At 33.8% G+C, this 24,854-nt stretch overlaps 4 protein-coding genes, 1 long non-coding RNA gene and 2 other non-coding genes across 10 annotated transcripts; 4 read left to right on the top strand and 3 right to left on the bottom strand.

Annotated features, from left to right (window-relative positions):
• Positions 1-1,614: 1,614 nt before the first annotated feature.
• LOC127064199 (uncharacterized) lies at positions 1,615-12,502 on the bottom strand. Its single transcript, XR_007781617.1, has 14 exons — positions 12,363-12,502; positions 11,950-12,169; positions 11,395-11,852; positions 11,176-11,310; positions 8,720-8,888; positions 7,602-8,550; positions 7,258-7,386; positions 6,352-6,634; positions 6,031-6,187; positions 5,416-5,691; positions 3,442-3,715; positions 3,127-3,357; positions 2,864-3,015; positions 1,615-2,067 (listed from the first exon to the last, which is right to left on the bottom strand). It is a non-coding gene; the product is annotated as an uncharacterized LOC127064199 (long non-coding RNA).
• Positions 8,389-8,495, top strand: LOC127064337 (U6 spliceosomal RNA). Its single transcript, XR_007781654.1, has one exon. It is a non-coding gene; the product is annotated as a U6 spliceosomal RNA (small nuclear RNA).
• LOC127064195 (homeobox protein MSX-2) lies at positions 11,155-13,561 on the top strand. 2 transcript variants are annotated; one of them, XM_050994864.1, is made up of 3 exons: positions 11,155-11,301; positions 11,952-12,282; positions 12,372-13,561. In XM_050994864.1, exons 1-3 carry the CDS (start codon positions 11,232-11,234, stop codon positions 12,640-12,642), a joined length of 672 nt encoding a protein of 223 aa, XP_050850821.1. In that variant the 5' UTR covers positions 11,155-11,231; the 3' UTR covers positions 12,643-13,561. The 2 variants fall into 2 exon arrangements, with proteins under 2 accessions (XP_050850821.1, XP_050850822.1); XM_050994865.1 differs by having other exon boundaries at positions 11,167-11,301; positions 11,955-12,282.
• Positions 13,562-16,944: 3,383 nt separating this feature from the next.
• Positions 16,945-17,017, bottom strand: Trnam-cau (transfer RNA methionine (anticodon CAU)). Its single transcript has one exon. It is a non-coding gene; the product is annotated as a tRNA-Met (tRNA).
• A 217-nt stretch (positions 17,018-17,234) lies between these two features.
• On the top strand, positions 17,235-20,128 carry LOC127064192 (zinc finger CCCH-type with G patch domain-containing protein). The gene is made up of 9 exons (XM_050994861.1): positions 17,235-17,482; positions 17,591-17,815; positions 17,874-17,954; positions 18,022-18,162; positions 18,356-18,498; positions 18,565-18,743; positions 18,846-19,109; positions 19,193-19,381; positions 19,503-20,128. Exons 1-9 carry the CDS (start codon positions 17,432-17,434, stop codon positions 19,799-19,801), a joined length of 1,572 nt encoding a protein of 523 aa, XP_050850818.1. The 5' UTR covers positions 17,235-17,431; the 3' UTR covers positions 19,802-20,128.
• A 131-nt stretch (positions 20,129-20,259) lies between these two features.
• LOC127064194 (box C/D snoRNA protein 1) lies at positions 20,260-22,059 on the top strand. Its single transcript, XM_050994863.1, has 7 exons — positions 20,260-20,485; positions 20,603-20,784; positions 20,864-20,955; positions 21,041-21,219; positions 21,319-21,516; positions 21,603-21,727; positions 21,809-22,059. The coding sequence occupies exons 1-7, from the start codon at positions 20,466-20,468 to the stop codon at positions 22,057-22,059; spliced, it is 1,047 nt and encodes a 348-aa protein (XP_050850820.1). The 5' UTR covers positions 20,260-20,465.
• Positions 22,060-22,136: 77 nt separating this feature from the next.
• LOC127064196 (vesicle-trafficking protein SEC22b) lies at positions 22,137-24,714 on the bottom strand. 3 transcript variants are annotated; one of them, XM_050994869.1, is made up of 6 exons: positions 24,436-24,714; positions 23,907-24,009; positions 23,567-23,676; positions 23,328-23,488; positions 23,104-23,250; positions 22,137-23,020 (listed from the first exon to the last, which is right to left on the bottom strand). In XM_050994869.1, the coding sequence occupies exons 2-6, from the start codon at positions 23,979-23,981 to the stop codon at positions 22,872-22,874; spliced, it is 642 nt and encodes a 213-aa protein (XP_050850826.1). In that variant the 5' UTR covers positions 23,982-24,009; positions 24,436-24,714; the 3' UTR covers positions 22,137-22,871. The 3 variants fall into 3 exon arrangements, with proteins under 3 accessions (XP_050850826.1, XP_050850823.1, XP_050850825.1); XM_050994866.1 differs by lacking the exon at positions 24,436-24,714 and adding an exon at positions 24,079-24,381; XM_050994868.1 differs by lacking the exon at positions 24,436-24,714 and adding an exon at positions 24,131-24,381.
• Positions 24,715-24,854: the final 140 nt, after the last annotated feature.

The following is a 24,854-nucleotide window of genomic DNA, read 5'->3' as shown; positions in this document are numbered from 1 at the left end:
ACATATACATATTCTCAATACATGTATAAAGAGGGTGCAGAGAAGAGGAGTACGTTCCTTGGTGATTCTACTACCCTGGCAAGCGAAGCATCCCGTTTTCGCAACGTCACTCGATATTATATCTATATAGGTAACCTTCGTAGTTGAAGGAAGTCGGTACGATAGTCTGTTTTCCTGTGATATTTTCTTTCGATTGAAAGACAAAAGTAGTTTAGAATTAGACTTGAATTTTAACCCCTATATATCCCTATCACGAAGCAATATATTATTTTTTTTCTTGAAATAATTTAATGAACTATTTTCTTTTAAGATTATGTCAATTTATTTTTGCATTGCTAAATAATTTTCATTTTTATTCATACTTAACATTATTTTTCAACTGACTTATTAAAATTGCTTTATAAAGTATAACTCTGAACATCCAGAAAATAATTCTATTTACAAATTCATACGTTAAATAAAAATCTAACTATTATTATTTCTGTATTGATATCGGTATATACAATTCATGAATTTTTAAAGTATAAGAATAAAACTGTTACACTGAATAAATAATATGCATTCGAATTAAATGAGGTAGTTAAATAAAGTCTGCATCACGCCGTAAGTTTTGCCGTATTTAATTGCCTCAAACGCGAGGCATATTTCTAGATCAAGAAATCATAGAGTCCTGCTGGTTATTCTGCTGTAAAACTTGCTCGAAGGGATGTAATCCTAACAAATGCGCCCTCTGAACATTAGGATCACCATTATAAAACTTGACATTTTACCAAATGAAATATGGTGTTCAAGTAATTAGGAAAACATCAAAACGAAGAATATCTTTACACGGATAATACTCGTTCTAACGAAAATTCGATCTATCCGAACATACCTTGAAAGCAACAACATATGGTGTACATAGGTGATGTGAATCAAACTCGAAACTAACACGTAGAGAATCTTTCCAAGATGTCAGGATACTAGCACTATTCAGAAGGCTACTGTTCGTTCCTCTACCATCTTACTGTAGTACTATCACTTCTAATACATATCACTATAAATTAGATTTAGAGTTTACTGATACTTAAAAATAACGTTCGATATAAACCTAGAAATACTTTAATGATACAAGAGGCTAATGAGAGCAAGCTCAATAAATTGGATTATAAGATTTACAATTATCGAATAAAACGTATTAATTAAAAGACTCGTTATAAGCTTTTTGATAGTATACTATACTAAAATATACAGGATTTCTAAAATTATCAAAGGACTTCAAAAGCTATAGCAAACATAGATATCAGGATACGATAAGGCGAACGAATGGATGGTGAAAATGTATCCTTGATCTTTAATATGTATCCTGCTAACGCTGCGCGCCTATCCCCAATAAATGTCACGACTATGCGTTTGCAGAGAAGAAACATCTTTTATAATTATCATATAATTAAAAAAAAAAACATTGTTTAACATATATTCCGGAGCCATTAGGCTTGTATGAATTAGAGATAAATCTTTCGTATAGATAATCAGGACGAATAGATCACCGATTCCGTGATTCCATTTATTGTATATCCATATAATAATAAAAAAAAAAAAAAAAAAAAAAAAAGAAAAGAAAAAACCGTGGACGTGTTGCTAAACATTCAATTTCTTATAATCTTACATTTTATTGACGTTCTAGAACAAATTTATATCCAAGAAATATTCGGTGTATCAGGATACCATAAAGAAGAATATTTTTTAACGTGGTAGAGAACTAAAAACACTCTCGTCGTATGGAAAATATTCTATAGATCAGGACCTCATGTAGGGAAAAACTTGCTCTCGTGACGTATAACATCTTTCCACGTGATTATCTCGATTTCCTTCGTATCCTTCCCTTCGTGCTCGTCAATGTCCTGTCATTCGTCAAGAGAGTGGCGCCAGAAGCATTTGTAACACCAGGGAGCTATAACTCAGAAACGTAACCTGGAGGAACTCTCCTCGGTTTTGTATCCTTTGTACTCTGAAAACACCCCTGGCGTTTTCGCGACGACAGGGTAACAGGATTTCCAGATGATTTATGGTTACTGCTGGCCACACCTGAAATGTATTCAATCCTGTCACTCTTAGAACGACCGAGGTATTTCCTGAATTTCTCCTTAAAATAAAGATTAAGATATTCTACTTGGAAGATTGACGTTAAAAATAAAGAATCGTTAACAAGTTTTATAGAAAGATATAAGAAAAGAGATAAATCAAGTATAATCAATCCTCTACTACATAGATTTTTAGACTTTTATCGCATATATCTCAAAATATTCTAAGTTATTTAAAATACTGATTACTTAAAGAAACCATCGAATGCTTTGATTTTATTGTATTGGATACTATCGATATGATTGCGTCTTCTGTACGTCTTAATTCTAGTCGCGAATCACAGGCGATCATAAAGTAGAGCATATATTCTACCGAAAAAAATTCCCGATATTCGTTTGGCTAACGGAAGGTTCGATTGGTGGTCGTGCGTATACTGCAACAAACATATATGCAAGACCAGTTATTTTTTTTTCTTTGTCGTTCAATACTCCATTTCATTTTCCTATACAACCAAGCTTCCAAGTATATATCTCAGTATTTTATACAACAAATAAAGATTTGGTTTCTATGTACTGTATATATAATATATATATGTTTAAAATATTTAATTACAAATGCATACTTATAATTTAAGGATGCTAATTATTCAATATTTTTTGTTTCCGATTATGTATCCTTCTTTATAATAACAATAAAAGTAATATTTTTATTTCTCAATTTCATAAATTGTGTTTACCGTTTGGTAAAGGATATAAATTTGAGATAACTTAATTAACGACTAAGCGATAACATGATTTACCATATCGAGCTTCAAAATACAGACTTTCTTTTCAATCAGGGCACCAAGCATGAGATGGATGAGATCCTGTTTTCGTTATTTATCGAGCTTGTAAATGAATACAGTAAGAATTGATGTATCCAGGCATAAAGTTCGTACGTTTTGGATGGAATCTGAAGTGAAAAGATTTTTCAATTCTTTTTTCTTCAATATTATTTTCAATAATTAATCTATTACTTCAAATGCGTTAGAACAATGCAAAAGATTCGAATATATATACATACGTATTTCATGATACGTCATAGTTTGCAACAGCGAGTGTTAAGAGAGAATCACAACATCTTTCACGCGCTTAGGGTATCGTTTGCATTATTGCTCGGAGAAACAATGCTTCCATGTCGACGTTACTGCATCCTTGCCTCTTAAAACCCGGCAGCCTCTGGGCGTTTAAGTCCTCAAACCGTTCTAATTGAGGTTCCTCCTCGTTACCGCGAAAGAGTTACCGGAAACAATGGCTGAAACAATGAGAAGACAATTGCACGTAGCATACAACTTCGCTAACAAAAGGGCGACTCGTCTTTCCCTTCCCTTCCTCTTACCTATCTCTTTCTTTCCCTTCCACCTCGTTTCTCTCACTTTATTTCCGATTTTTTTCGCTTTCATTGTTATGCCGACACTGCAGAGTAAACTAGGGGTCGCGAAAATGAAACAACAAGCAAACCGGATGCAAAAGAATAGTACTCGTGGATGGAGGAGTGTAGTAGCGATAGTAGTATTAGTAATAGAGTAACTCGCAGTAGTCAATATCAGCGCTCGATTCAACGATATCCAGCATTCACTGTATATATGTGTGCGTTACACAACATTGGATAACTGTAAAACCAATCATATTTATTCATTTCAATGGACGGTTTGTGTTTCACGAAAGAGGAAGGAATAATTAATACGACGCAGAAAGATTCCAAATCTTGAAACTGATGTTGGTAGGTAGGTGGATAGGTTCGCGTTAAAATCGATGCCAAGTAGAGAATCGGGCGCGATAGAATTGCTTAAAAGGGAAAACGTCAAAGAAGCTGGTACTTAATTCTGCGAAAAGGGCCGAAAGAATGGAGAAATCGCGGCCGTCTATCGCTGAGGTCGAATGCTTCGTCGGTGAAGGAAAAAAAGAGAGAGAAAGAGAGAGTGGAAAAGAATAATAAAAAGAAGAGAGAGAGAGAGAGAGAGAGAGAGAGAGAGAAAATATAGCCGAAGCTGTCTCAGCCGAGGCAGCACCCGCGTCTCATTTTGCTCGAGTGCCCTCGCGAACAGGGAAACATTTCAATTAATTACTGCGTAATTAAAATATGAAAAAGTAGTCATTATCCCGCGTTTCCGCGTCGGTTATCCAACAACTTTGGCTTTCAACTCTCTCCACTCATATCGTCCATTCGAAAGAATCGTTCCTCCTTCCTCTCCTTCGTCGTAGTTTTCCGTATCCTCGCAACAGTCCGTCTCCGTCCCTCCTCACTCTCTTTCTCTCCTCTCTCTCTGTTTCTCTCTCTCTCTCTCTCTCTCTCTCTCTCTTTCTTTCTCGGTTTCCTCCTCCTCTCTCTGTAGTCGCGATTTCTACCTTTCACCGTCTTTCCCCCCGTCCTCCACATCAACCCTCGTTTTTCATTTCTCTCTGACACAGATAATACGAATAGGATGCGCGCGTGTCTGTGCAACGCAAGAGTCGCACCCTCGTCAGAGGCATTAATTATGCACGTGTCAGGTAATTCCGAAGTACCTACCAGTCGGTAAGCAGCGTAGACGGGCGTCATGTGTACGCGGATGCAGAAATAAACATTTTCAGTTGCGTCCTCTCTCACACGCTTGACCCGTCACCGACATCGCGTCAATTTTTTCAGACTACTGTAAAACCGAACGACTATATCTTCTCTACGGATATTATTCATTTATGCGCACGTTGATTCTATGCTCTTAAAAGATAGGTAGAAATAATATAATTTTACATTACGAACATAAATATTTTTTAACGAAGTAAATTCATTAATTTTTCGCTATGTAAAGAATATCATTCAATGTTTGTAATGATACCGAAGATATCATCGACTAGAAAGCAATCTCGATTATGATAGCCTATCAACGTATCTATTCGAGTGTCTACCGACAAGAAGGTGAATCTTAATTCATCGTGTTTAGTTGATTCGGGGGAAAACGACGCTCGAGGTGATCATTCCTTCCTGCTTCCATCTACCAACGGCATATAGACCGGATGGAGGCACGAAATTCTCCTCGCCCCTCTTCTCCTTCAAACCGCACGTCGCTAACTTTTCAATCTCGGTCGAATAATTCGTCGGAAAGCCCCGCGGTTACCTCGGCAACGATCTGGCCTCTCATTGGCCGTTTCACTTCTCCGTTTCCCTCCCTCTTTCTCCGCTCACTATCTCTCTGTCACTCTCTCTGTCTCTCTGTCTCTCTCTCTCTCTCTCTCCCTCCCTCCCTCTTTCTCTCTCCGTTACTCTAACCTCCCTCCAACTTTTCATCCCTCCAACAGGAGCGGCAGCAGCAGGGTTCCCCTTTCAGCTTACCTAGCCTTTACTCTTCGTATTCTCCTTACCACGAGCATCACCCCTCCCTCCTCCGCGCACTTAGCCCCGTGGTTAACTTCAATGAGCGGATAACAAGCCACCCCTCAACTACGCCTTGTAATATTCACTCGTATAAATGGACTCGCGGCTTTGTCAAATCAACTGTCGTTTGTAAACAAGTAATCCTCTCGACTTTGGCGACACTGCGCTACGACACATCCCTCGTCTTTGCTTTCCTGGGACGATTATCCTCCTGAACTGAGATCTTTGATCAACCTTGAAACCGAAAGAGGAACTTTGATGTATTCGTCATCAGTGAAAAAGTTTTTGGGTCGTGTGAAAGATTGAAATCGGTTGTAGCTATAAAATAATCCAATAATTAGTCGTTTACATAAATAAAACTAGATAATTAGACAATTGATGTCTATTAATGTATCTCTACGGTGATTAATTTCATCAAAATGCTTCTTCGTTCAGTTCACTGCGGAACGAGAAATTCTCATTTAATTTTGTAACAAGAATGCGACCATTCTCGTGGAATCTCGTTAACGAGAATACAAGAGCCCTTCTCTTATCGAGGGACTCTACACCATCTCATAGTGTCCCGAGCATTACCGTAACATAAACGAGCCAATCAAGCAGCTTTGTGATAGCAATCGTCCCTTGATTACCCAACTCTTAGATCCAAAGCAGGGATATGATTACATCGGATAATCGTTTCCCTCGTAGAGATTCCAGCGATAACACGTACATTTTATCTATTATATTTATTCTGCAAAATAATATGAATCATTGGTTAACTGATCGAGGTAATTATAATTATATTGAAATTGTTAGTTCATCGTGAATATAATTACATATCCCATTATAACCTACATATCCCAATAAAATATTTTCTAGATAAACTTTGAAAAATCCACGAAAATATTTGACTACCATCAAGTCGCAACAGTTTCGTAGAGCGATAAGCGAGCAAGTGCGATGATCAAATCCAACGAAATGGTAGCATTTGCCATGGAAACACGCGTGTCGAAACTCGAAAGTGGTCATGGGGGTAAGAGGGCCTCGTACGAAGTCCTGAAGAGTCGGCAGTTATAGGAGACGAACGAACAGGGCCGCCTTTCACTCGTAATTGGAACCGCGGGAGTCTGACCAACGTCCGTGTTCAAGCACTCTTTTTCCCATAACCACCATCCTTCGAGAGTGTCTCCGCTTCCCTCTAAAGAAAGAAGCACAATAGGCAACATACTTAGACGATTCGTTTGAAGCATCTCAGATATTTTTTTATTTGGTTTCCTATATATAAAAAATACACGTTCAGGAAAGCATAACATTTTCGATAACAAGTCGATGACTCTTTCACAATGTTAAAAATTTTTGTTATTTATGTTTTTTTTTTTATTTCTAAATCCCTCTTAGCAGTGATATTAAAACAAGTTGTCAACGCACGTATTATAAGAAAAGAACACTGTGTGAATCGTGACTCGCTAGACTGCATTCATCAAGTAGATTTGTACTCTTAGCAATAAATTGACGGGATCGCAATTATTTTCTTTTTCAAAACTCGCGAATAATAATAATAATAATAGTAAAAAGAAAAAGCCCTACCCTTTGACATCTTAAGGACGTTACATCGCGTTGTTAACCGAAGACATTGGATAAGCAAAGGATAAAAGAGAGCCGTTCATAAACGTGATAAGACAGTGAAAAGAAAAAAATTCAAATGAATACCGGTATATAGGAGAAAAGGTAAGGGTGCATATATGCGCCTTTTTTCCTCGCTTAATTCGTGGATTTGTAGAAATGGATTGAACAGACACCCTGTCAACTTTTCTTACTCACTCGTCATTTTTCAAGAAACATCGTATGGCTCGAATAATATCATGTTGGTTTGTTAAAATAAAAACTGTATTAAAATCATGTCTTCCGCAATGGTCATAGTGTAGAATAATATCGCATCAATGAAATTATCTGTAAAAAAGAAAATTGTTAGTATACATAGATTGTATTTGCGTAATGTAAAATCCAAACAATGGATAAATTGTTAAGTTTAATTAAATCAACTTAAAGAAACTCTTAAAAAACGTTGTAACTTTTCCATTATCCTATATTTTTTATAAAATCCAAAGCAATATTGTAACATAGACAAATTAGAGACAATGTTTAAGAGCAAAAACTTTACGAACCTCTTGAATCACGAAGGAAAAAACAAGTTGAAGAACGTGCACATGCATATTTAGAGCTCGGAGGGTCCTGTTCATTACTACTACACAACATTCTACATTACAACCATCCACAAAATATTCGTATTCGCAGTTATATTCATACGCACGGTCGAACGTCAATGGATTTCATATTTGCCGTGATTGTTAACGGCTTCGAAGTTCTTTGCCTCGCGATTTGATCCATGCTCTCTGCCCATCACTGTTCTAAATCATTCTACCGTGATCCTCTTCACTGTTTTTTATCTGTATTTACCAATTCGTGGCAACGATCGCCACAACCGGCGCTGTTATTATCGAGTCATCGATTTTTACGAATCTTTCCATTTGAGTGTTATCATCTTTTATGACATAAAAAAGATTTTCATTTTACAACTAAAATATTACAATACTATACAAAATTAATATAGATAAATATCTATAAAATAAATTATTACATAATATCTGCTATAACTGATCTAACAAAATGATAAAACAAATAGAATGTCTTTCATTAATTCGAAAATGATAAAATTTAATACTATTTATGTTTTTACTATCTTAAGTGTATTATTTCTTATCAAAGATTATTAATAAAAATGCATCTGCAATCTATACTTATAAGAATTTTCTAGCTAAACTTGTAAGTATTAGGCAAATCTTTCACTAGATGGCGCTTAAGAATAGTATACATTATAAGTATATAAGTTTTCTCGCAAACACTATATATCGAGTAGATTTCTATATATTACTCTTCTTGAGCGATCCTGTTGTACTTGCTTCGGCAGTACATATACTAAAATTGGAACGATACAGAGAAGATTAGCATGGCCCCTGCGCAAGGATGACACGCAAAATCGTGAAGCGTTCCACATTTTTTGCCAAAATAAACTAAAAATTCTGCATCATTTCTTTTTTGTACGATGGTGATTCTCTGGAAAACAATATTTTTAATTTTATTTAATGTACAGTAGTAATATCAATTTATTCATTTGGGAAAAGAATACCGCAAATTGTATTAGAATAAAGATGAAGAAAATTGTCACGATAACGATCATCCGACAAAGGGAACATGATTCGAAGCCAATTCTAACATAACGTACCCTCTTTTCTTACTTCCATCAATTTAGCTTCGTTCGGATCACGACAGATGCGATAATAAAACGAGTTTCACATACACGAATCTTCCCCTCGCAAAATATCCAATTTAAGGGTGCGATACTGTATTAGGTGCCATTAGATGACCTGATTCAACCGAGATATACATTGATTCTGTAAATTGAAAATTTACAAAAAATTAGATATCTTTACTCCTTTGAAAAATACTATCACTGATTATTTATTTCAATGAAAATAATATTGCGGACTAGCTCAATGATTAATCTATAAATTATTCTAAACAACGCATCGACGATAAACGATATGGCTTCTCAACGATGAGAGAGATGCCCTTTGTTTTTCATCTTCGACGTTACTCAACTCTTGTTCCGTCTTCTATCACTCATTTATTCCCCTCTTTTCAGTGTTCTCGGCGCCCTTTTCTGCGCCCGGTAAGAAGACGCCTAGCCGCTTTGCCGCCCCTTGAATTAATCTCCTGCATACGTTAATCCTAATGAATTCAGAAAGGCGTTCCGATCCATCGCGTTCACTGCTCGACATCATAAGGAGGACTTTACAGGTGTTGATATGGTATAATAATGTCATATAAAGAATAATTAAAACAAATACTTTTGAGGAAGATTTGACTTTAAAAAGAAAGATCTTTTTTACGCGCGAAGAGATAAAAGTTCTAATAAAAACGTATATATGTGATAGTAACAAGCAAGTAGAGTACGTCAATACGGTTAAATAATCGATAAGTTCGAGATATATATGTGTATATACGCATCGTTGATTTTATCGTCATATTTTCGTATTTTATCGTTTCTACTGAATGCGATTTCGTAAAATATAAAATACATATACGAAAACAAATCTATGTAGATATATCCTATGTGTAGGTGCTTACAAAAGCTAAGTAGTGTAGTGCAGTGAATAGACTAACAGGGTGCTGTTGAGCCCAGGGCCGCGAGAGAAATAGTGGAAGCATGGAGGCGGCTGAGAAAGTAGGCGGTTTGAGGATTTGTGAGTGCATGCATCATGCATATTTACGCTCACAAACTACCCCTCCAAAGAGCAAGGGGAGGTACGGTAGGAAACTCCAAACAGCGAGGGATGTATTTATGTAAATATGATGCATATCTATCTCTCCTACATTTGGTACTGCTAACGTTATCCTTTCTCGAGGTCGATGTAAATAAATCAACTTCGTTACGATATCATCGCAATTTGAGTTACTCTAAAACAGAAAACGTTAAATATTACTCGAGTAATCGATACGGTTATAATAAACGTGTATAATAAGAAAAATTAAAAATAATATGATTTTATATCATTTTTATGATTGGTGATAATCTTTTCTTGTTGGATTATGAATTGACAGAGACGAAATATAACGAAGTTAAAGACTATTAATCCAATTAAATTCAATTATGAAGAACAATTTTTTTCAATCTTACTCAACCTTGTTTGTAGAAAATAATAAAAAAAAAAAAAATCATTGAGATTGAAGTACGTTTTATAATAGGTGCTAATAGATCGAAGCTTGCCCGTCGATCGTACCAATGTTTTCCTCGTGTAGTGACTATCTCTTTAAATTTGAAAGAATTGCGCGACGGTAAAAAGAGAGAAAGGCACGAGATAAGTTTAAAATTCAGATAGAACAAGACTGCATCATAATAAAGCTACAGAAACGTTTCACATCCAATTTGCTCCTCTCCTTCTACGGTAATCGCTTGCCAATTACTTCCTCCCCTATCAGCCCACCTCCGTTAGTCGACGCGGCTCTACGTTTGGTAGTCCTTACCTTACCAACTCGTGCGAGCCCTATTATATACCTTGTGTTCTCGTCTGAATGCATACAAAAGGAAAACGAAGCAATAGGTATAGAAGGGATGAAAGACGATGGAGGGAGAGAACCAACCTTCTCTCGCGCAGGGTGCGTTTATCCGCCCAATAGCATCTCTCGGAAGACACTTTTCGTCCCTCACTCGTCCGTACCACCGACCAATGGCAAGAGCCGTGCGAACTGTTTTTAAGGGAATGCGCGGGGCTCGCGGATAGCGCCTCCACCCCCAAAATGGCTGCGAAATCGCGCGGGCATTAGGCTGCCCGTTCAAAATAAACGGGCGGATTAATTCGAAGGGGTGGCAGGGCTTGGGAAAGATATAGTTGGAGAGACGATGAATGCTGTAGTACCCCTCACCCTCGTATCCAAACTTTATCGAGTAAGCCTCCGCCTCTTGCAACGACTCGCCTTCACCCGCAACGTGGCTACGACGACGAAGACGACAAGAATGTCTAGGACGATGACGACAGTGGAACGTCGGCCAGATACATCCGGTCATCCCCGTGCTCGCGGTCGACGCAGAACGATGCCGAGCGTCCGTACGATAGCATGAAAGTCGGCTCCTTAGACTAATCGGTGATAACGCGGATACGGAAAGTAAATAATTCTTACACTCGAGTGATCTTGTTTAGTTTTCAAAACTGGTTTGCGTCGATTCTTCAGTGACGATGATGCAAGAACACAAGTCCTTTTTGATAAGAGATCTTTTGGGCGACGTTCTGGCAGACAGAGTTCAAGGTAGGTGATCTCAAAAAATATAAAAGTATGACTTGTTAATCAAGATAATGTAGATAAAAGTATTAGTTCGATAGGAAATTTTGTTCAACTTACATCGACTTCTCGAACGATCGGAGACTTTCTAAAGATTTAACAATCAATAAAAAAATGAATTTTGATAGATTATTAGTGTTTTATATACGAAACACGAGTCGGTCGCGTGCACTACCGTCGGGATTCTCGTTAAAAGATACCCCCTAAGGACTCTTCTATTATTTTTATCCACTATTCGGGGTCCGAGGAACGACGATCCACCCTACAGGGTGTCGCCCTGTTAGGGGTGATCCTACAGATGGTTTTAGGTGCGAAGTGACTCGTTAGGATTCGTTAGTCCACAAATTTTTGCCGTCGCTTACTCTGTCCCGCAGCGCTTCCCAGTTTTATTGGTCAATCGTTGCACGACACCACAGGATCTTGATTGAGATCGTTTACCATGAACTAGGGACGATAGTAAATCGATTTCCGTTCGTTTGGCATTGTGTCGATAATAGGCTTTCACCGTTGAGTCAAATCTGTCAAATTAACAAGACAACTGTTCGTACAAATTGTACTTTTACTTTGTCTATCGGTTAAATTGACGAGGCAATATTTCTTCACATTGATATTTACAGAAGATTCCGAAGATGATTCGGCCGTTCATTCGGATTCCGAAGATACAATCGATCCTGGCAGTAGTCCTTGTACGCGACTAGGAAGTCCACCACCTGTTCTCTCGCCTCCACCAGGTCCGGCAACGTCCGGTAAATCTTGTGGAACTCCTAGTGGTCCACCTAGTGGAAGAAAGCCACGAAGAAGACGAACGGCTTTCACACATGCTCAACTTGCTTATCTAGAAAGAAAATTCCGTTGTCAAAAATATCTAAGCGTAGCGGATCGTAGCGACGTAGCAGATGCATTGTCTCTCTCAGAAACTCAAGTGAAGACTTGGTATCAAAATAGAAGGTCAGCGACACGTTCTATCTCTATGAATATATTTTATATTCGGAAGAGTGTACGTTTATACTCGAACCTTTACTACTTACTTGTTCCAGAACGAAGTGGAAGAGACAGAATCAGTTACGACTCGAACAACTTCGTCATCAAGCCACGGTAGAAAAAGAACTCCTTGTGAGAGGCGTCGGTCTTCATCATGGTAGCATAGACGCCTATTGCCCGTCTTACAATACACAAACACAAGTGACAAATCATGCACCTCCACCACCACCACCACCAGCTCCATCCACGGCGTCCACGGCAGCGTTCCTTTCGACGGCGGCTGCACTTTTTCGAAACGTTACATATGTACACGGCTGTCCACTCTAACGCGTGCGATATCATAATTTAAATATCGAATCACCAAATAGCTCCTGCCTAACTCGAACACTCCTACGAGCAACAGAAAAGATTCGTGTGGAAGCAAAGACGAAGTAAAAGGTTCCACTCGATGTATTTTATTATCTTCATCGCTGCAACTGACAAATGGTATGGCTTTAATTATTACTTTTTAAATCATTATACATACTTTTACTTACGCGATTAAGAAAACTCTCTTCTTTTTTTTCAACGTGAAATTTTATTTTATACGTACGCGTGCAATATTTCAGTATTTTTGTATGTTATCAGCAACATGCGATCAAGAACGATAAACGTTCTTGAATTTCTAGTCGATAAAGTTTTGGTTTTAAAGCCTTTTCTCGTGTTTGCTTTCGTTGCAAACGGGACAGTTGATCGACAATGTAAATATGTAATTACTAAATAGATCGGTGATCGTATATTCGGTTGTTTCTTGCAAATGGTCCTTATCTTGATAGGTAAACGAATGTTTTTGCCGATAACGGGTTTCATATTTAACGATGAAAACCTTTCTGCAATAGCACAGTAATTTGTAGCTACTGTGGAAATTATGATAAATTATCACTCAACGATGAGGATCCAATAATTCTCTGAAACGAACGTCCGATCGATGAATAACAATTAGAGAATATAGTGATATTAATACGTAGCTATTTCATTGTATTACTTGAAATGATCACTTTGAAAGATGAAAATTGATATTTATTACCGAATGTGCAATGTTCAACTATGTGCGTATTTTTCGTGTTTTAACGTCAACTTTAATTTAGTGATTTAATCGACGTTCACTATCGATATGTAACTTAACATCTTTCACTAGTTGACAATTTTGTGTAAAATGAGAAGTTCTTGTAGATAAATAAATTATTATGAAATAATATATAAACAATGCTTGTACATTATTATTATATATTGTATATAACCCCACGATATTAATCTATCCAATTTATTAATCCCTTAATACATATACCTTCGTTTCATATAAATACAATTTATTTAAAAGTTGAAATATATTCTTAAGAGAGTATCATTAGAATATATTTATTCTATCTTTATTCTATCTTCATTCTATCTTTGTTCTATCTTCTCGAGTACCTCCTTTCACTCGAAAATGAGCTACTATAGTAAGCTAATTCGTAGACAACAATGGGCACGTGTCCAAAACGCACGACTCCTGCCCCTTTCGAAGTAATTGGTTGAAACCGATACAAGTTAAGAACTGAGGCCACTTAGAACACGAATTGGCTTACGAATTTAATTGAATGGAATCGACAAGAGAATATACAATCGAACGACTGTCTTTCGTCGATATTTCGCGTTGGGTCGATAACGTTAATTAGGGCGAGAAAGAAGAGAGAAAACGATATCTTCATACGAATGATTACTTTATGAGGCAACACGCATAGCTGCTGGATAACGATATCGTTAATGATCTCTTTCTTACTGAAATATAAAAAGAAAAAGAAACAAAAAAAAAATACATGTCAATTCCATTACGCGAAGTTTCGTATATCCAACGTAAGATAAGCGAAGAGCGATCTTAGAAAGGAAGATACTCTTTTCGGGTTTATTCAGAATGGAATAAACCGTGGTACTCTTTCTTTCTCTTTCTCTTTCTTTTTCTTTTCTTACATCCCAAGTCCTCGAATTATAGGAAAAGCAGATTCGTCTCACCGAGCGTGAAATCGCTCGAACGAAGGAAAAATTCTTGTGTCCTTCTTCAACTTGAATCCTCTTTTTCTTTCTCTTTCTCTTTTTCTCTTTCGTTTTGTTAGGACTCACCGCAGCATAGTTGAAACGAAATCTCAATGATATTCCTACGTAATCTCTTACGCGTAATTACTTTCACATAATCATTCGTACAGTATTCACGATGATATCCAACGGCATTCGCTATTCAGTCGGTTCAGGCGGTTACTGTTCTTCGACCTACCGTACTACATTCGTTTCTTCGTTCTCTCCAATGTTAACCATTAACCAGCGAAATAATTAAAACGTGCCAGCGATATAAGTAATTAGAACGTTTTATCTCTGCGAACAATTTTAAATTCGTTAGACCGTTTCTAAATATAATCGCGTTAATTTAGATTTCTGAGTTATTTCTCGCTCGCTTCACATATTCGTGTTACGTACCTATAGATATATATATACACACTATATGTACCTATATGTATATATATATATATATATATATATATATATATATATATACTTCCTTATAAAATATATAATTAAATATCATTTGATACAAAAATGAATCCTATTTGTATCTTAGTGATAAATCCGATTAAGTGCGATTAATGAATTCAACCAAAATTCTTGCATTAGTTTCGTTAACGAGCTCGTGATATTTATAGCGAAGTCGTATGTGTTACAGGGTGATTCTCTCTCTTAGCTTTGTTTAGTGATGCAGTCTCGAGATCAAGGACGAAAAGTTGACCCGAGGATCATCCACGAAGGGATAGGAATCGAAGTTGAGCGAGACAAGTGGTGTTGCGTGTGCCTGGCCACGTGCGCATTGTACTCGAGCGAATATCCGTATCTATACACGCGCGTGCATACACGCTTGCACACGCGCGTGCATACGTGCGTAAATCCTGTTGGCACTTGGGCACGCGCTTCGTATTCCTCTTCGTCTTCTCCTCTCCTTGGCCTTACGATGTACCTTCGTTCTGTGGCATCGTTAAATACTTCATGGGGGTTCCGAGGCGTACGTGCGCGAACATACGTGTCGAATTTACATTTGTTTTTCACGGAGGATGAAACAAGCTTGATTCGCCGTTTCCCATGCTAGGGACAATTGTGTAGAGTGTAGTCCAAAGTTAAAGATAAACTTTGTTAGGCAAAGATATCTTCTCTAACTTGAAAATGGGTATCATTCTTCCTAAATATGAAACAATTGTTGAAAATAATGAAAATTATCTGGAAGAAAATATGGGGATGAAATCGAGTCAGGTATATTAGGAAGGATCGACGAAGAAAAAGGTAGAAAGAGTTTTTTTTAGAAGAGAAGAAAGATAGGAAAGCGAAAAAGAGGAAGGAAGAAAAAGCGGAGAAGTAATTGCTGGAGAAACAGCGAGAGGGAGAAAATGTCTGGTTGGTCGAGCGATAGGAAAAAGGGATCGCGTCGTCGGTAGGGGCGGAAGGCAAAAGGCAGAAGTAAAAGGGGTCGGTGGTACGGGATAGTGGGGCGTAGAAGAAAAAGAAGAGCGCTCGAGCTGGCGCTTGAGCCGGCGCTTGCTCTCTCTCTCTCTCCTATCTCTCTCATTCTCTCTCTCCCTCTCTCATTCTCCCTTTTTCTCTCTCTATTTCTCCTTCTCTCTCTCTCTCTCCCTCTCTCTCTCTTTCGAGGGATGAGGTAAAGGCAGGAGGTGAGCGGGCAGAGGTGAGGGCAACGAAGCTCCGACTTTTTAATTGGAATATATTCAGAAAACGGAACGCCTTTTCATCGCGAGCTCGATGCACTGAATACGGTCTGAATCAACGCGGAATCAAGCTCGCTCCCACCAACGATCGCTCAACCTCCGCGAACCGGGCCGCGTTTCTGCATTTATACGTAACAGCTCCGCAGTGAACGGATAAAGCCGCCCTCTCTCCGATGCAGACTTTTTTCCTTGAATCACATACATACCTTTCTCTATTTCCTTCGCAATATCCACTCATAACTACTGTCCCTTTCTCTACGTCTTTCTTGCAGAAGAAACGCTATGTTGATTTTTCTGCGATGACGATGGTATTTTCATCGATTCTCATTTTCTATTAAATTACAGATGACATTGATGTAACTTCAAACCATCTTCCTCCACAAGAATTGAAAACGCTGACGACGATATAGAAAATTTTCTCCTATGAAAACAAAAACAGTCGGTAGTCTTTGCTTAATGGGCTGTTTGTTTGCAAATTGCAGTATCGCTAAAGGGCAGCAAACAATTCACAACTCGTTTTAAATTCCACATTTCAATTTCAAGAGAGAGCGAGCCCTTTGGCATACGTTACATTTACATAATTGTCTTTTATTCTCTTTCCTTTCTCCCTTCTCCGATATCTTCTTTTCTTACTATTATCAATATATTTAAAAATTTTATGATCTGCTTTCTTTCAACGTATCGATATACGATTAATTTTATAATATTATGAATAGAATTCATTTCAATTTTTAATAACGAGATTAAAATTAAATGAGCTTTAAAAAAAGATGACATATAGAGTAGATTTCTATTATTATATTTATTATTGTGAAAATAAATTTTATACTTTGAATGTGCAAAAAACTGCCCCGGGTGAGGATCGAACTCACGACCTTAAGATTATGAGACTTACGCGCTGCCTACTGCGCTACCGAGGCGCTGTGTTTTACCTTCTTTTTAAAATATATTTTATTCGAATAAATATACTATATTATAATTAAAATATATATATAAATGTATATATTACTTTCCTTAATAATACTTGTAAAAAATATTTATTATATTTTTCTGCATTGATAATATTACTTACTATTTCATTATCATTGCGATTATATTCAATAATGTCGAACTACTTGTACAGAGGGCGCAAGTGGATAGAGTTTGCTTTTGTATTCTTTCCAGTTACTGCTGATAGTGAATTGCATTCTTTTGTGATACGTTTTGCTTGTGATGTTGGAATTGTATCGAAGAATTATTATACAATAATATCTAATCTTTAATAAGATAGTTCTATATCAACGATTGTTTTGAATAATTTGCTAACTTTTTCGTATCTACAAATACGTTTTACAATGACGGATGTTAGAACTCTGAAAGAAGCTATAATCCAATATGAATTTCAGGTATAATATTTGAATTAATAATGATATAAATTGATATATACCTTTATAAAAATATAATTAACAAACGATCTATATAGTTTCCTTACGTATATTGTCCATGTGTTATAGCTATCCCAAATTGTATCTGCGTTATCTATGGAAACGGAGGAAAGTGATAAAAATGATTTGTTAAATTTAAAATCAAATCTTCAAGAATTAATTGATTTGACCAAGGAAAATTTAGAAAAACTCGAAGGAATTGGAAGAGCTGAAAGTCCAGATATAATTGAAATTTCTGACGGCAAAGAAAATGATAAAACAGATCCACTAGCGAATGAATATGCCTTATTTAAGGTAATTAATCTACCTACATTTTTTTTGAAATGAAATAAATAATTTGTTGTTTTTGCAGGCAGAGATAGAAGATTGCTCAAACAATTCAAAGAACATTGAGCAAAGTAGCGATGCTGCAGATGCTTGGAATGATATAGAAGTCAGTACGCAAATATGTGGTATGGCATAGCAATGATACAATTATACGGTGCAAGTTAATCTTCTAGGATGAATTGAAGCAACTTGAGGGAATGAAATGTAGAGCTCGCCTCAATAGCAGTTGGGATAATAGTGGTTACCACAATGCTATGATATGTTCAGTTGATAGAAGTACTAATCCATCGTTGAAATCTATGCATGAAATTAAGGTTAATCAATATTTTGATAATAGCTCATAAATTAGAAAAATAATTTTAAATACCTTTTTCAAATAATCTTCAGAATAATCTACAATAAATATTGAATGGAGAGATATTTCAGGCAGACCGATATTTGGTGCACGTTTGTTTCAGAATTAATTTTTAACCTTCTACTAATAATTCTTATATCATTATTAAATAGGTCAGAGTGCTCTTTATTAATCCAACATATAAAGAAATGCTTCCATGTCCATATTTCTTTGATGGAAATTGTAAGTTCTCTGACGATCAATGTCATTTTTCACATGGAGAAATAGTATCATTTTCCAATCTGCAAGAATATAAGTAAGATATATATATTTCATTATTTAAAATAGATTTTCTTTCTTTCTTAATTTCCTTCGATTATAGAGAACCTAAGTACGAAAATATTAAGACAGGCAATAGAGTACTAGTAAAACAAAACAATAATCTATGGTATAGATCAGTTGTAATAAAATTGCCTGATGAAATTGAAGAAGTTTTTCGTGTAAAACTTGAAGCAAAAGGTGATATTGCAGAAGTAGCTTTACAAGATCTTGTACCTCTTGGTATGTACTATAGACATGTATATTGTATTTACATACATTTATATATATATATATATATATATATATATATATATATATATATAATATTTACTTATTTTACAGACTCTACAGATTCAGAAATATCTGATGCATCTGATGACAGTGAAACTGATAACAATGAGAAAGATTATACTACAGAAAAGTTAATAGACAAATCTCTATTAACATCACCATCTATTCTGGGACATTGGGAAAAACATACACGTGGTATAGGTAGTAAATTAATGGAAAAAATGGGTTATGTAAGAGGTACAGGTTTAGGGAAAAGAGCAGATGGAAGAATAGAACCTATTGAACCTGTAATATTACCAGCTGGTAGATCTTTAGGTACAAAATCACTTCAACTTTAATGTCTGTTAGTATATTTTTTTGTTAATGATATAATTATTTATTATATGGTTTCCTTATAGATCATTGTATGGAGTTACGTGAAATAGCTGGTAATGACAAAAATCTATTTTCTGCAGAATTTAAAATGCGTAAAAAGCAACAAAAGTTAGAACAACAAAGGCAGAGAGAATATGAAAGAGAAAAGAAAAACGAACAAAATAATATATTCAATTTCTTAAATACGACACTAAATGCAACATTAGTTGAAAGTAAGTGTATATATACACACACGAATACCATAATATATACAGTGTTATTATAGAGAAATCACATTAATATACTTAATCCAAAGGTTAAAAATAAAAACTTTTGTTCCCTTAAATTTTACAGATAAAAATAAAGATGTTGCCAGTACATCAAAATCTAAATGTAATGTGAAAACAGAATCAAACTGGAATTTAAATGTGGCAAACTTTCAAATAGGTGAAGGTATCAGCCGACTAGAAAGAGAATCATTGAAACTTAAAAATTCAATGACAAGACATTCAAAAGATAGCGCGCCTTACAAAAATATTCTGGCACAGTACAATCAGAAACAAAAGGAACTTACTGAGTTACGTACTTGTGAAAAAAATATTATAGCTGAACAAACTCAAAGAAAAAACAAAGCAAAATTGTCTATATTTTAAAGTAGATAATAAAAAAAAAAAAAATGCGTATGTTTGATACCAACCCAAATTAAATAGATTAAAAAATCTTGTACAAAATGTCTTGGCATATACAAAAAATTTTGTACGATATATATATATATATATATATATATATATAGAGAGAGAGAGAGAGAGACACATACATACATACACATGTATGCATATATATAATGTATACATGTATATAAATATTCGTATAAGTAATCATTAAAAGAATGTAACTTTTATTAAAATGACTATTATTTCAAATGTCGCTTTATGTATATATTAATCGTAATGAAATACATTTCTCATTTTTCTTTCACATACTATGTATAATTATAATTTTTATAATAACTTTAATTATCCTAATAAAATTAAATTCAAGAGTTTTTCTAATGTAATTTAATAATTACTTACGACGGAATAATAAATGAAGCAAGAGATTCGATTCGAGACATATTTCAAATGTAACGGTTGACATTATGTACAGGTAGTCAAAACAAGTACTAGTAAATACAAAACAAAATTATTTACGAATGTGTAATATTTATATTAGGATAATAAATAATTTTATTTTAATCTTACATAAAATTCTTAATTATAAGGTAAATTAGATAATAAAAAAATCACGTTGTATTGTTTTTAATGATGTATTAACAAAATGGCGACGTCCAATGTCAAGTAAGTTTGAACCAGTAACGTAATTAAAATATTTATTAACAACAAAAAGAAGCAATGATCAAAAAAAAAAAATTTGTAGATTCGATTAGAAAAAGAGAAAAATATTTTTGTTTACAGATTGGAAAAATGTGAAGTGTGTAGTGCAAATAAAGCAAAATATACTTGCCCAAAATGTGAGGTTAGAACGTGCTGTCTCGTATGTGTAAATATTCATAAAAAAGAACTTGAATGCGATGGAATTCGAGATAGAATGAAGTTTAAACCATTATCTTCGTTTACTGATTTAGATCTCTTAAATGGTAGTTTATTTTAAATAATTAAGCTGATTATGTTTTGAGACATACTAAATAATATAAAAAAATATAATGTAAATTTCAGATTATCGACTGCTTGAAGAAGTTGGTAGATCAGTTGATAAATTTAAAAAGAATCCACTAAAAAAATGTACACGAAACATCGATTTACCTGTGGTATATTATTAATACTTTTTATATATTTTAATAAGTTTTATGTTTTATATATTTTAATAAATTTATTCTATATATAATACTGTAGCATTTAAACAGACTAAGGATCGGTGTTTACAATAGGAAAGTTAATTTCCATTTCATGCCACAACATTTTACTAAACATAAGAAGAATACAACATTTTTAAAATGGAAAACGAATGAACTATTTTGGAGAATAGAATGGTTATTTCCACAAGCAGATAATATAATACAGGTCACAGAAAGGTATGTATGTATGTGTGTGTATATATATAGAAATAATTTTTATATAAATAAATATAATTTAAAACTGCTTATATAAAAAAAAATCTTTATAATCATTAGAGCCTTGGAAACAGTTCGTTTGTCAACTCTCTTAGAGCAAGTTTTATATCCTCTCAATGCAATGGAGGAGAAAAGTGATATTGAAAAACTAAATTTAAAATTAAGTTTAAATGATAAATTACAATTTTATCAAGCTGCTGATCTAAATGGATTAAAAGTTCTTCTGAAAGCTGAGAAGATAACAAAGTCTGATATTAGGTAACTAAATTATATAAATTGTGTATAATTATATATACTATGACTTAAATATTAAAATATTTCAATAAATATATAATTCTTTTCAGATTTCACGAATTAGATATTACACTTACACTGAAGGAAAATTTAGAAAACAAAACTATAATAGAATTTCCAACATTGTATGTAGTCTTAAAAGATCATGTAGATATGTATGAAATTATAGACACAGGTTAATATTACGAGATATTTTTTGTTTATAATTCATCTTTCAATAATAAATAGATTGCAATTCTCACATATTTTTTTTCAGATGATGAAGAAATTTATCCTAAGAAAAACTGTGGACAAAAAAGGAGATGGTCGTATACAGATAAAGATAAAGGAGAAATACAAGACATAAATAAACCTGTGAATTATTTTTTTAATACTACTTCTATAGAATCTGATGATGAAGAGTTAGATATTGCAAATAATATCGAACAAAATACAGAAGATAAAACCAGAAAATGTAGTTTTAATATACCTAATTATGATGAATTGATTAAAACAAACTATAAGTAATATGAATAGAATATCTTCTATAATAGAAATAATCCTTATAAAAAAAGAAAAAAAAAACAAAAAGTAATAAAGACCTATTAATTTGAACATTCTAATAATTTATTCGTGCATGTGCACAGCCAAAATTTAGCTATCAAATTCTGCTATTTGGATTCAAAGTTTTATTATAAATACTATCTCTCAGCAAACTGGCACAATTTGATAGAAACATTACAACATTAATAACACATACAAGCAAATATTCACAAATTTGATTGGTTCCTTTTCCATCACGTATAATATATATGTAAATATTTATATATTAGATTCCTTGTACAATACCCCAAAATACTATAGTTGCTAATAAATAAGTTATAAATTGGAATCCAACATTTTTGGAAATGTGATGAAAAAAGATTTTCATAAATTCAAGTTATTATAATGAACTTATAAAACGATAACTTATACCTAATATATATTCTTCTCATTTTTCAAACTTACAATATATCTGTCCTGCAATTTATTTTTATTTATATCAAAAACAAAGTTAAATCATCTGTTGTTTTCTATTAAAATCTCTATAATTTTATTAATAATTGAATAAAAATTAATGTGTATAGTACACAATATTATGTGATGAATAAAGGCTAACAAATTTGATAATAACAACAGTAGCCTGATTGTGTAATCTCTATATTTGAAAAATAAAATCCAAAGATGATAGTCAAAAACCCATTTTTTTACCCTCATGATAACATAGTGTATTCCTTGCTTTTAGATTTGAACAAACTTTGTTGTGAATAAACTTTGTTGTGAAAAATGTTTGTGATCAACTAAAGAATAAAGAAGTATAACAGAAATACCAAAAATGCAACAAGAATAGCAACTGCTTTGACATACATAGATTTGCTATTTAAATGTGCTGCATCTTTTTTATACTTTTGTGATAACATAGACAAGTTCTGTGTTTTTGTATCCAATTCTGTAAGTGATTTATAATCATATATATAATGATATATAATCATATCTAGTTCTATATATTTTTGTTAAAATATATTAATTTACCTGAAAGTACTGTTCCCCTTTGTAGAACATCATCAATATTTTGAACCATGATCCTTTGAACATCTTGCAATTGACTATTAAGAGCATTCATATTTCTACGTGATCTACCATCTGAGAAAACTTTTTTAGCTTTTTGGATGTAAGTATCTGTAAAAAAAATTGATGTTGCATTATAATAATATAAGATACATGATATATGTACTTTTAAAACTTTTATTACTTACCAAATTCAATAAAAGCATAAGGCCTAGCAACAGTGTTAACACGTTTACCATATTGAGAATGAAATTCTTGTGCTATGTCTTCTAAATAACTATAAGCTATTCGTTTACTATAATTCCTTTCACATAATACCAAATAACATACCTCATTTTCAATTAAATAACTGTTCAATAAAAAGTATTATGATAAAAGTGGATGTATATAAAACTTTGTATTATTTATTTAATATTGATAAACTTACTGAAAGAGATATGGTCCAGTTTCTATAGTACATCTTGTAGGTGATTGTAAACCTAATTTTCTAAATAACATCTTTGCTTGATTCTGATATTCCAAAGTACTTCTTTCACTCTACACAAATGTAAATGACAAAAAAAAGTGAAAAATTTAATTAAATCTTTCAATGTTATATAAATTCATAATATTTAATGATTATCAAGATCATTTTATAAAAATTTATCTATTATTATAAGATAAACAAAATAAATTCCATATACAAATAATACAAATTTCAGATCATAATTAGAATAAAAAATTTCGTTAAAATATAAAGTGACATTTGATCATAACAGATTTCTAACCTGTTCATCTTCTTGCATAGTAGCTGCCAATGGCAGACCATCTGATATTCTTGCTATCATTGTTAACAATACCATTTTATTATAAATTAATTAACAGCTCAATCTGAAACAATAATAATCACACAATATCCTGTTTCTACGTTCGAAAGTTCAATATTCAACATCTATTTACGCGCAACTAATCGCGGATGTGGCCGATTCGCCAACGTCCACTCGTTACCTACCACGTCAGTAATATAACTTTTCATGGACTACGTTGCACATTCTTTAAGTTTCTTAATATTAGACATCTAACTAATTAGGAATGATCATAATATATATGTATATATATATGTATAAATGTTTTGATATAATTTATTGTACAGATTGACATAATAAAATTATTAAGAATCAGTAAAATAAAGTAACGACACAACAATAACAATTTAATAAAAGCTAATATTTTTTCTCCCCTTTGACTTTTAAGAGCGGGAGATTCGTCACGTATCGAATAAATAAACGAAATACTTAAAATCTATAAAATCCTTGCCTTTTACTTTTTCGTCTAATCACATTTCTCACACAGCAGTATTCTCCAATCATACAACAGCGCAGGTTTCGGATTGCTTTAAAATAAAATGATTATTTTCTTATCGAAAAAAAAACGCTTTCAATTTTTAAATCTATATATTTCTAAACGACATCTGATTGTATTTAGTTTAAAATAATCTTAACGTTTAGATTATAACAAATGCTATCTAATATGTCGTCCTATGTTACTTGAAAACTCATCGCTATAAGGGTAATAAACGGATTCTACTTAAGATGATTTATCAAAAATGGGACGAGATGTGAATTTTTTTAAACTTATATATATATATATATGTATATATTGCAACGTTGCAATGTTAAAACACTTTTACAAAACTATGATTTGCGACGCCTAGCGGTAGACTGAAGAAAGTTTCC

The sequence above is a fragment of the Vespula vulgaris genome, chromosome 5 (genome assembly GCF_905475345.1).
Source record: "Vespula vulgaris chromosome 5, iyVesVulg1.1, whole genome shotgun sequence".
Classification (NCBI taxonomy): domain Eukaryota; kingdom Metazoa; phylum Arthropoda; class Insecta; order Hymenoptera; family Vespidae; genus Vespula; species Vespula vulgaris.
Note: the sequence above shows the minus strand (reverse complement) of the source record. Positions and strands in the feature narration are given on the sequence as shown.

Excerpts from the sequence above, each read along its gene's own strand:
- LOC127064195 (XM_050994864.1), top strand. The coding sequence starts at position 11,232 with ATGATGCAAGAACACAAGTCCTTTTTGATAAGAGATCTTTTGGGCGAC. Across the intron at positions 11,302-11,951 it reads TCTGGCAGACAGAGTTCAAG|AAGATTCCGAAGATGATTCG; the intron begins GTAGGTGATCTC and ends TGATATTTACAG. Across the intron at positions 12,283-12,371 it reads ACTTGGTATCAAAATAGAAG|AACGAAGTGGAAGAGACAGA; the intron begins GTCAGCGACACG and ends TACTTGTTCCAG.
- LOC127064192 (XM_050994861.1), top strand. The coding sequence starts at position 17,432 with ATGACGGATGTTAGAACTCTGAAAGAAGCTATAATCCAATATGAATTT. Across the intron at positions 17,816-17,873 it reads ATGAATATGCCTTATTTAAG|GCAGAGATAGAAGATTGCTC; the intron begins GTAATTAATCTA and ends TTGTTTTTGCAG. Across the intron at positions 18,499-18,564 it reads TCCAATCTGCAAGAATATAA|AGAACCTAAGTACGAAAATA; the intron begins GTAAGATATATA and ends CTTCGATTATAG.
- LOC127064194 (XM_050994863.1), top strand. The coding sequence starts at position 20,466 with ATGGCGACGTCCAATGTCAA. Across the intron at positions 20,956-21,040 it reads GAAACATCGATTTACCTGTG|CATTTAAACAGACTAAGGAT; the intron begins GTATATTATTAA and ends ATAATACTGTAG. Across the intron at positions 21,220-21,318 it reads ATAATACAGGTCACAGAAAG|AGCCTTGGAAACAGTTCGTT; the intron begins GTATGTATGTAT and ends TATAATCATTAG.
- LOC127064196 (XM_050994869.1), bottom strand. The coding sequence starts at position 23,981 with ATGGTATTGTTAACAATGATAGCAAGAATATCAGATGGTCTGCCATTG. Across the intron at positions 23,677-23,906 it reads CTATGCAAGAAGATGAACAG|AGTGAAAGAAGTACTTTGGA; the intron begins GTTAGAAATCTG and ends ACATTTGTGTAG. Across the intron at positions 23,489-23,566 it reads ACTGGACCATATCTCTTTCA|TTATTTAATTGAAAATGAGG; the intron begins GTAAGTTTATCA and ends TTTATTGAACAG.